The sequence below is a fragment of the Perissodus microlepis genome, chromosome 8 (genome assembly GCF_051167445.1).
Source record: "Perissodus microlepis isolate ML-2025 ecotype Zambia chromosome 8, ASM5116744v1, whole genome shotgun sequence".
NCBI lineage: Eukaryota > Metazoa > Chordata > Actinopteri > Cichliformes > Cichlidae > Perissodus > Perissodus microlepis.
The window spans coordinates 5,237,709-5,248,846 of record NC_140468.1 but is presented as its reverse complement, the minus strand read 5'-3'; the positions used below and the strand labels follow the sequence as shown (position 1 = coordinate 5,248,846).

At 40.0% G+C, this 11,138-nt stretch overlaps 2 protein-coding genes across 2 annotated transcripts; one reads left to right on the top strand and one right to left on the bottom strand.

The window, feature by feature from the left end:
- Window positions 1-798: 798 nt before the first annotated feature.
- Window positions 799-4,796, bottom strand: chmp2a (charged multivesicular body protein 2A). Its single transcript, XM_084937139.1, has 6 exons — window positions 4,631-4,796; window positions 3,349-3,516; window positions 3,087-3,266; window positions 2,853-2,983; window positions 1,765-1,826; window positions 799-1,684 (listed from the first exon to the last, which is right to left on the bottom strand). The coding sequence occupies exons 2-6, from the start codon at window positions 3,514-3,516 to the stop codon at window positions 1,563-1,565; spliced, it is 663 nt and encodes a 220-aa protein (XP_084793265.1). The 5' UTR covers window positions 4,631-4,796; the 3' UTR covers window positions 799-1,562.
- A 666-nt stretch (window positions 4,797-5,462) lies between these two features.
- Window positions 5,463-7,336, top strand: mrm1 (mitochondrial rRNA methyltransferase 1 homolog (S. cerevisiae)). The gene has a single exon (XM_084937136.1). It carries the CDS (start codon window positions 5,648-5,650, stop codon window positions 6,785-6,787), a length of 1,140 nt encoding a protein of 379 aa, XP_084793262.1. The 5' UTR covers window positions 5,463-5,647; the 3' UTR covers window positions 6,788-7,336.
- The last annotated feature ends 3,802 nt before the right edge of the window (window positions 7,337-11,138 follow it).

Below are 11,138 nucleotides of genomic sequence, written 5' to 3'. Positions count from 1 at the left end.
TACAACTTAAAACCGGTTCTTTGTTGTGTGTTTTGTGTAAACACTGAATCAGGAGACTTTTTTTTATGCTTGCATGGTTCATAGGTCAGTGTTAAGTGGGTGAACATAAGAAGAAACATTCCTCTGCAATTGATCAGGTACAAGGACTGGATGGAAAATGAGTGAAAAAGCAGCCAATGTCCAAATAAAAACTTTAAAAGACATCGAGAAAGGCCTGGAGAACTGGTGCTGAAGAACACCTTAAAAAATACTGGCAACCACCAGTGCTGCCTCTCAATGTCCCAGCAGACACACTTATAGTATCAGTTTCAAAATCCTACATTGCCTTGTTCTCAAGTTATCACATTCACATGATTTTCAGAAAGCTTTTTCTGTCCTTGCCATCAAGCTCAGTGAGATTCGAACTTGTCCAAGATTTGTAGTAGATGCACCTGTGGTATCAATTTGAAAATCCTAAGTGACTTCCTTCTTGAGTTATCGCCTTCACAAATTAAGGTGTCCCAGTGGGGTGACGCACATACCCCATCAGCCTGGCTGAGGAAAATATAAAGAAATGATGCGTGGCTCAAGACTTCAGACTTATTCTCAGTTCTCTAAACTAACTACACATATTCATAGAACCTTGGTAGCAGATATTGAAAGCCTATCTCAAGCAGTTTTTCAGAAAACTGAATAATTGAAATAAACGAATAACAGCAGTGATTTAATTCACATTAAGAAGTTTATCTTTCCCCTGGAATTTTGTCTGAGATGGTCAGGGTGAATCTGCTAAAAATAACACTCTGATCACACAGCCAGTTATTTAAATCTGGAAAAAATGTTTATTGAATAGAGAAAAAAAAAAACAGGACAGTTTGTCAAAAATAAACACCACTGACTCTTTATTAACATTTTGGTGAAATAAATCTTAAGAGTGCCAAGTCAGCTGACCTCACCTTTTTTTCCAAATATAATCTGTAAAATCTGTGAATGCAGCTGCAAAAGATGCCGATATTTCAACTTCCTGCACAGCATCTTCAGGTAAACCCTGACAAACCGCAGATTCCATCTACTAAACAATAAAAAAAAAAAAGGCTACAAGTGTATTATTATTATGATTATGGTGATACAAACACCAAAACAGCCTCATGTACAAAAAAAAAAAAAAAAAGAAAAACTTCACGTCACCCATATAAAATGTCATTTTCTGTGATATTACCAGCTTTTGTTTGGATTTCCTTAAACATTTTTATAATTAGTGTTAATTTAATTTGTGAAAACGTCATGCCTGGAGGAGTTAGTATTTACAGACTGTGACATAAAGTCAGCTTGTGTCATTTGGCAAAGTCGTAAATGAGGCAACAATTTGCCAAACCTATGAAGGATAATGACCCTTTTGCTTTTTTTTTTTGGATAAAATACATATTACACATAATGAGAAAACACCTCAAACAGAAAGCCATACACCTTTGTCATACACCCCAGTTCTGCTGCAACAAACCAGCGTACCGCTGGCTCTACTTCCAATAGAATCTAGACACAGAGATTCGAGTATGTTTGTATTAAAGGCTTCGCCACAGCGCTCAATCTCTCCGAAGGTTATTCAGACGCTCCTCCAGGTCTGCGTCTGCGTCGGCCAGGGTCGCCTGAGGCTCCGCCTTCTTCCCTCCTGCCACCGACAGGCTTCCGCCAGTGCTCGGCAAGCCTGAAATAAACACGGGGCGTTAAAAGAAAATATCCAGAGAGTCAAAGAAAAAAAACGTAAAAGGGTTTTTTTTTCCTTACTTGACAGTTCATCGGACAGGTTCAGACCCAGCTCGTCCAGCACTTGGGACACAATGGCGTCGCTGTGTAGGAAGCACAGACATGGAGGGTAAATCAGAAGTCTGCCAGTCGTATTGATATTGGGTGCCAGATAAACTTCTTCTTTAAATGATTTTAAAGAAGACTGTTTAATAAATCATCTAATCAAATCAAAGGACAGCAGGGCCACCAGAGAGGGTATCTCACTACTGTCAATAAAACAAACAAACAAACAAACAAAACTTTAAAAAAAAATAGAATAAAAGAGTGTTCTAGAGCTGAAACACACCAGATCTGTGATCACTTTTAGCTCATATTTGTCTTTTGTCCGTAAGTGTGTTCTGTTATATATCTGTCAGCTTCGTTTCATGCTACCTGTCGGGGCGGGCACTACGGATGTAAATTAGCAGCTAAATTGCTTATTGTAGCTTCATTTTTACACAGCTGCGAAAGATGATGGGAAATATGATAAAATTAAAAGATGTAAAGGTTCTACTTCCACATAATTTATCTTATACTTTGATTTAAATGCTGTACTATACTGCTGTTGATATACTAGCACCCTTCTTTTAAACTGTCTATTCCAAATTATAGTTGTCCAACATTACACTTTTCTCATATTTTATTAGTTTTGTTTTTAATGTTTTAAAAATTTAAGAAAGATCACAACTACAGGAGCTTCCTGGCCTTGGAAATCCATTGTCAGGAAGCTCCCCGCCCACAGTTTATGTGCTGATGTTAATGCTAGAGGAAGTTTGGAGCTCTACAGTTATGAACTCAGCAGAACGTTGGCAACTTCTAGACCCGCTCTGTAGCTTCATTTTTTGGTTGAGTTGCTGTGGTTCCTAAACACATGACTTGGTGCCATGCTGGCATCCTATTACAGTACCACGCTGGAAATCATTGAGCTCTTTGTTTCACAAATATTTGTAAAAATAAATCACAGGCCTGGGTGATTGATTTATACACCTGTGGCATTGAGACTGAAAACACCTGAGATCCAAGATTAAGAGACTGAACAGCTCAGTACTTTGGTCTGATCATGTTCCGATGCTCTGAGAATCCCTCACCTCTCCTCCTCATCATCCTCGTCTCCCATGGCGTCGTCGATGGCGTCGTTCATCATCTCTTCCTTCATGTCCATGATTTCACTCTGTCGCTCAAACTCCATCATGATCTTTTGGATCTGAGGCAGTTTCAGCTGTGGGGATGGGATGAATAAATGAGAGTCTGTCAGCATGTTGAGCACGGTGCATTACTATTTTTTAAAAGCTGGATCACAGAATGTTTGCTGGTTATCGGACCTGTCTGTTCATGGTGGCCATGGCTTTGGTGACGCCTTTCATCGCCTGCGCCATACTGTTGTTGGACTTCAATGTCTGTATCTTCAGGCTAACTGCCTGAATGTTGGCTTTCATCATGATGAACTTCTTAACGTAGCGCCTAGTGCGCACTAAATCTTTGGCCATGATCTTGACGGCATCCTGCAAAGACCGAAACGATAAAATCACTGTGAACATTCTTCCGGTACAAACGAAACTCTGCTCACAAGCCCCACGGCCTCACCATTTGTCCCTGTTTGGCCATTTTCTTTATGTCAGCGATGATCTTCTTCTCCTGCTGCTCCAGCTTCATTCGCTCCCGGTCCAGTTCTCGCATGGCTCGGTTGAGTGCCCGCTGATTCTGCCTCAGCATCTCCTCCGGAGTCTTCCTCCTTCCAAACAGGAAATCCATCTGGATGTGGATATAAGCAGAGGATCAAATTTGGTCAAACAAATATCAGTTATGGCTCCTTTTTTATATTCCTGCAGTCCTCTGGGATCAGTAGCCATATGATGTGGCGATTGAGTAAGAAACAACAGGAACCATTAAAAGTACCCTCTACCTTCAGTTATAAAGTGAGATTAATCTATCTATCTATCTATCTATCTATCTATCTATCTATCTATCTTCTAATCAATCAGTTGATCAACAGGTAACAGTCTTCCACAAAACAAAAAATGTCAAGGATTTCCCTTCTTCTCTGATGAGCTTCTCTGTCACACATGGAGTTAAAATAAATGCATGTGGGTCAAGGTAACAAAAACAGGTGACAAAAACAAAAGATTAATAAAAATTTTAAATTAGAACGGGGAAAATTAAAAGTAACTAAATATGGACAATGGAGTCTGCAGTTTTAGTCTCGGTGAGCCTGGTGAGGCTTTGTTCCACATTTCCTGAGACCTGAGATGACCACATGACTATGAATCAGCTCCCTTCACAAACTCCTGTGTTTATATTGTGGTGTCTATTCTGATCACCAGCCCCCCCCCCCCCCCAAGTAAATATATAAATAATTAAAATTAAAAATACTAAAACTTACACCAATAACAGTGGACATTAATGGTTATTTTAAGCCTGAAATATCAGACATCATAATCCTGACTCAAACCTGAGCCTGTGCTCACTCCATCGGCTTACAAACACATTATTAATTATTAAAATCGCTTTTCATCATTACTGTGTCAATAAATTGATAAATAAATGCCTGACATTTGGTCATTTGGTGGATGTGAGAATACGAGATGGGGGATTTCTATTTGAACTTCTCTGCCTTCCGTACAAATAAAACCCCCACTCTAAACAAACTTACAGCGACATTTTCTACACATATAAACGTGTTTCTAAAGCCGTCTCAGGCTGTCACGAGCCCCTGTTTACTGGACGGTTACTCAGCAGTCAGTTATGTGACCAAAGGCCTGAAGTCTAAATCCAGCCTTGTTTAGCTCGGTTGTTCTCCCCCTCTGGCAGGGCGACAAAAACCAACAGGTAACCCCACCACAGCGTGAGGCCGGCGGTTAAATCTCACCGTGTGCGGTGGAGACGGGGGTCCAGACGGCGAATACGGCGCGAAGAGGCGTCAGCTCCGACTTCTGCTCGAAACAAATTTAAACGATTATTTGTTTTCTTTCCTACGCTTCCGTGTTGCTAGACTTTTACTTCCCGGAAATTACGCCATCGCGCACACCCAGGCAGACGTCAGTTTTACCATGGCGTCACATTTGTCACGTGCCTACAGTCGACACCACAGACAGACATTTCAAAATAAAAGCTAGAGCTAGAGTGCTATAAAAGCTAGCTAAAAAGATAGCTACAAGCTATTGTTATTCGTTTAATTTATTTTTTTTTTTTGCGTTTAACTTAATTATTAACAAAGGAAGCTGTAACAAGCTGTAACAAAGGAATCTTACAGCTATACAGTGCTGTGAAAAAGCTATTGGCCCCACCCTAATTCTTTCTTTTTGATTTTTGTCTTTTTTAAAATATTTGTCACAGTTGGGAAGTTGGGAAATAAAACATATAGAAAAATATACTGATTAAAATTAAAGCAAAGCAAAACATGCAATAACGATAAAATTATACAAATAAAATCAAATAGATAATACAACAGAAAAGTAATTAAATAACAGTTTATCCATAGAAATAGACGTTTAATGACCAGTACGAAAATGAAACTAAATATTACAACAGCAACAAAAGTACATGTCAGACTTGACCCCGTAAGAAAAATGTTATTTATGCGAAATGTATTATTTTAATTCCATACACTTCCAGCTTTGGGTGACGCCTGTCATCAGACTAGCAGTCTCAGGCTTTTATTTTGTAGGGTAAATGACTCCACGTCAGGTCATAATATCCGCTGCTTGCTGAGACTGGATTGCACATGTGCGTAAAGGCTACAAGCATGTTTGCTGAGATAGGAAGTTGGTTCTTTAACTCCTCGTGACAGATTATCAGTGAAGGTCTCTGACACATCTGTGGATTGATGGACTTCTCGGGAAGCTGATTCGAGTTTCTCCAGTGCAGAGGCTGCCCCTTGCTGGATATGGCTGGATTTATTGCACATCAGCACAGGTTGCTGCTTGTATTAAACAGAAGATTTCACGCACCTTTATCAGCCTCCCAGGTTGCCTTTTACCACGTAACAGCTTCACACCTGAGCCCGAAGGACAGCAAGGTCAGCCCTGTAGCGAGGGGGCGCTCCAGGGTCCAGCACAAGCCTGCAGAAGGGCAGCAGCATGAGGGGTCAACTCAGAGAAAAGTGTTTAAAAGTGATATCTCACTGCTGCAGAAGCAGATGAGGGGAGATGACTTCAGAGTGTCACCTGAACTCAGGAAACTGTGCTTGGAAGATTTCCCTGCAGAGAGGGAGAGGCAGGTGAAGCAGAAACCTGCACCTGAAGCCAAATCTAAGGACTGCGAGGTTGTTTTTGGCGTTGCTCCCTGCTTCTTGGCTCTCACTCAGGGAAGGAGGAGGGTCCGTAAGCTGTTTGTAAAAGATGGCGAGGCATCTTACAGGGCGTCTGTGTTGAAGGTGTGCGAGGAGGCTCATCTGCGAGGAGTTCGAGTCCATCGGGTCAGCAGGAAGGAGCTGGACAAGATGTCCAATGGGGGAGTCCATCAGGGAGTGTGCCTGCTTGCCAGTCCCCTGAGCTACCTCACCGAGGACTCTGCACCCAGCAGGAAAGATGCCCCACTGTGGCTCGTTCTGGAGAGAATCCACGACCCCATGAACCTCGGCGCCATCCTGCGCTCTGCTTATTTCCTCGGGGTGGACAGAGTCGCCAGCAGTCTTCGCTACACCTGCCCGCTGTCTCCAGTGGTCAGCAAGGCGAGCTCGGGCATTATGGAGGTGATGGGGGTGTATGGATATGAAAACCTTGCAGAGATGTTGAAGCTGAAGATGGAGCAGGGCTGGCAGGTGGTTGGCACAGTGGGACATGAAGCAGAAGTGTCTCAGATGCCCATCACCAAGTGTTCAGACTTTAAAATGACCAAACCCACGTTGCTGCTGATGGGAGGAGAGGGAGAAGGACTCTCCAAGGAGCTGCTCTCCATGTGTCAGACACTTCTCACCATCCCAGCGGGCAGGGAGCTGGTGCCTGGCATCGAGTCTCTCAACGTTTCTGTAGCCACAGGCATCCTGCTGCACTCTTTGCTGTCCTCCAGGAGCTCGACCACATGACAGCCACCTCAAATAGCCTCCCAAATGAAGATGCAAGGTCACTGACAACACAGCCAACCACAGGAACAAATAGTTCAGTGTAATCTTGAGTACAAATTCATAGAAGACCAAACCAGAGCCCTCATACTCTTCTCTGCTGTTGTGTCTAAAAACTGCTATTCCTGAAAACAGAACTGAGTAGCATTTGCTGGAAACAAAAAACACAACCCACCTGTTTCAAGAAGTTACGTAGCCTTTAAAATAAATACACATTATTTATTTATTGCCTATTTTCAAGTTTGATGTTGTCAGTGGAAACCAACAGGCTCTGAGCCGAGTCTTACAGATCTGCGTGATTGTTTCCTGGGATTTGTTGACTATATATTTTCTCTGCTATCTGTTATTTGGCATTGATGTTATTTGATACTTGTTACTTGATATCAATGTTTTAAGTCATCTTACTGTGTAATTTGTATCTTTGTACAGCACTTTAGCCAACACTACTGTTGTAATTAAATGTGCTATATAAATAAACTAAACATAGGTAAACGTCCACATTTTCAAACCTTATCCACGTGTGTTTTGATTCAGTACAGGAGTACGTCCTGGTCGCCCAGCATCAGGACTGTGTAGTGTCTATTATTTTTATGTCTTTTGCTCACATTTTAAGGTAGGTTTCTGTATAATCAAACATGGATTTGGGTACACCAAAGTTTCAAGGTGCAAAATGTCCTCCACATGTCAGTTTGAGGAACTTTTGATTGCACAATTGAAGCATGAGGACCAAGCGTGACAGCTACACTTTTACTGTGTCTTGCTCCACACAAGGTTTCTTTTATCCCCCTCACAAATGTTGCTGTCCTCCTCACAGACCCTTGGTTGTGTGATGATACAGTAAATCTAATTAATTATGATTTTCTGCATTTGCAAAAAAATATTTGGTAACACAGTGTTTCTTGTTTAAGTTTTGGTCCTCCTCCAGAGGCCTGGATGTTTGAGGATTTGATGGTTCGGCTGCACCTTCCTGGACAGAGACCTCTGATGTTGTTCCCAGAGACTGTTGGAGCCATGATTCCAGCTCCTGTTACCAGTGGGACGCTTTGATTTTACCTTCCAGTTGTTCCTTGAGCCACTGGGAATTCTTGATTATCTCATATCCCTTCTATCTAATGCTGCTGTCAGCTGCTATTGCCAAATCTATCACAGCTGCTGTCTTCTGCTCCTTTGCAATCACCGCTATCTCTGATTGGTTGGCCAGCAGCAGCTTGTGTATCCCACAAGATTCTCATCCACCTCAGAGGTGTCTCCCATCACAACAGATAGGTTCCAACCCCTACCCGCTACTTTAGGTTGGATAAGTGGCGGGTAGGGAATGGATGGATGGATAACTTTTCGGACTATTCCTCCAAAAATGTGCATATATATATATATATATATATATATACACACACAAGTTTCAGCATATAACTTACATTTAAAGTCAACTGATTTCAATTTTCTCTTTATCTGCTGTCTTTTGTCTTCGCCTTACACATTATTTATTGTACACATGTTGACCCTTGACCAAAGAAAAGAAACACCTGTGTAATAAGTGACACCATAATGACTCATGTGCATTTACTTCCCCAGTACACCATGACAATGAGTAGACATGCACAGTAGGAGGACCTCCCCTAAGTGGAATGCAGCCCTGATTAATAAACCAGTGCTTTTCCTGCTGAGACATGCCGACTGTCCGCTGAGGAAAGAAGACTGCGGTTACGCTTCACATCAAACACTACGTGTCCAAAGGTTTGTGAACATATGATCACAGCAGCGGGGAATTTATCAGTCACAAGACCATCAGTGACGTGGAGCACTGATACTGGCTGATAAGGTGTCGATCACATCTGCTGCTTTAGTTTATCTTGGAGGCATGAATGAGGGTGACGTCAGGGCTCCATGCAAGCTTGTCAGGTTCTTCCTCACCAAACTGTAAAACTATTTACTGAAGCCCAGGGCAAATGCACAATTTTTATTGGTTGTCAGGTTGTAAATTGATAGTTTTGCTCATCTCCTGTGACAGGCGTGTTCCCATGAGTGTTGTCTTCTTCTTTACTATCAGGAAAAACAAGCAGTTCTTACACTTCTATTAACAAGAATCCTAAGAATAAAGGAAAGACAGTAGGAGATGTCTACATACTTTTGGTCATGTTACTGAGATAAGATCTCCATTTAAAAAACACTTTTCCTTTTTTTGTAGAAACTGAAAACTTAAAGTGACATTTACAAATTAATGAAAAAATAGAAGGTTTGTGGAAATATACTAATTTTCTTGTTTAAACCTTTATAACTAAAACTGCAAATACAAACCAACTTTCATTATCTAGCAAAGAAAATAGCATTTGAAGAGAATATAATGAAAGCTAGAACAAAACAGATACATAAAAGTTATTTTTTCATATTCTGACTGCTGTAACACAGTAATTTCCTAGATTTTTATATAAATAAAGTATTTTTTATTATTGTTTTCATATAATGGCTTTCATATCAGTTACACACATCAGTGATTTACTCAGGAGGTTTCGACTTGTGCCTAAATGATACTTTTCATCAGGTGGTAATTAAGTCCTTTTGGACTGCACCAAGATCCACATTTTTTCCAGAAAGCTAAAAGCTTTCCAAGCTTTCACTATAACAGCTATTTACATCCAAACCAATCCTCACTCTTAAGAGGTCAGACTTAGTTTGGTAAATCTTATTTAGGATTTTAACATTCACCCTTATACTTTCTGCTTTTCTTCAACGTCAAATTTCAGAATATGATCACAGTTTATCAGTTTTAATTTATATTATTTATATAATTTTTGTCTTCCAGTTCACTTAAACACAGGTTAGTCACCAGTGTGGGTTTCCTCATTTTAGTTTAAGTGCTTCAAATTTTTTTAATTGTGTTTTTTGTTATTTCAGTGGTAGTTTTAGCTTGTCTTTATTATGTAATGGGTGGCATTTGTCAGGGACAGATGAAATGTTTAAAACTGTCGGATAATAAAATAGTGGTTTAACACATTTGCAAATAAGCGAAAGATTCCCAGTTTCATCACAGGAGTTGGCACAAATCCCTTTCGGGTTGTGTCAGGAAGCGTGTCTAGTGTAAAAAATCTGTCATAACCGCCACATGGAATGACCTGCTGTTGTAGCTCCTTTTAAAAAAGCGTCAGGAGCGCATCTAGAGAAATTGTCTCAGGGTGGCATGAGGGTGGCATGGAAATCAAATGGGGTGGCAAAATCAAAGCTTTTTTTAAAAAAACAAAACACATATGCAGGTTTTACATATGGTTAAAATGATTCAAATGCAGTAAGTATACACATGTTATGTAGACCACATAGTTAAACATTCAGTTACATAAAACATGTGAATTTTGAGTTTATGCACTGTACAGCCTGTATAATAAATAAATATATAGCCCAATACGTATAAAATCCAGAAAGCAACACAACATGGGGCGGTTCATTTACAAGGAAAGGTCTAACTTAAGTTTCGCTTTTGGAAAAAAAATTACACTGTCATGAACAAGATTTTAAATTTGTATTTCACCTTCAAATTGTTTTATTTTATTTTTTACCTTGCCTTGCTTGGCATCATTCTTTTCAACCTCACGTGTCTGAATTTACAGTTATTTTTTCATTAACATACTGTATTAACACAACTGATCTGAAATCACATAAAAAACATAAAATCCTAGTAGTAGTTTTATTTTTTTTACTGTAAAAACCACAAACATGTTTAGTAAATTATTTTCACAACTTCAAATGCAAATATGAATTGTACATTTTGAAAACTTATGCATACATTTTGTAAACAATAAAGTTATATACAACTATTTATCTAAAAATGCAGCCAACACATGTGGTGTTTGTTTTTTCTTTTAAATTTGTACAGCCATTTAAAAATACTACTATAACTAAAACGAGAAAACAATCAGTTGTTACAATAAAATGTCCCAGAAATTATTTTTGCCAGTACAAAGACAGAGGAGAAAACCACAGGGATAAACCCTGCAGGCCTGAAAACAGGAGGTCTTTCACTTCTCTGGTTTTCCACCTGGAGACAGTTTACATTGCACACTAACTATACCCTAACTCTAATATCTAAAAAAAAAAAATCTTACCCCCCCCCCAAAAAAAAATTCACTATGAGGGTGTCCAAATTCATAGGCGACACCCGCCATCACACCCAAAACCTCCCCTTCTTCCTAATCGTACGAAACCCACGTGTTGCCGTTTCCACTAATAGGAAAGAGTTGGCTATTTTTCCTTATTTACTGTTTTCGCGCTGTCCTTAGAAGACGCTTTTTTTCTCTTTATTTGCAAAAATGTTATGTTGTAGACA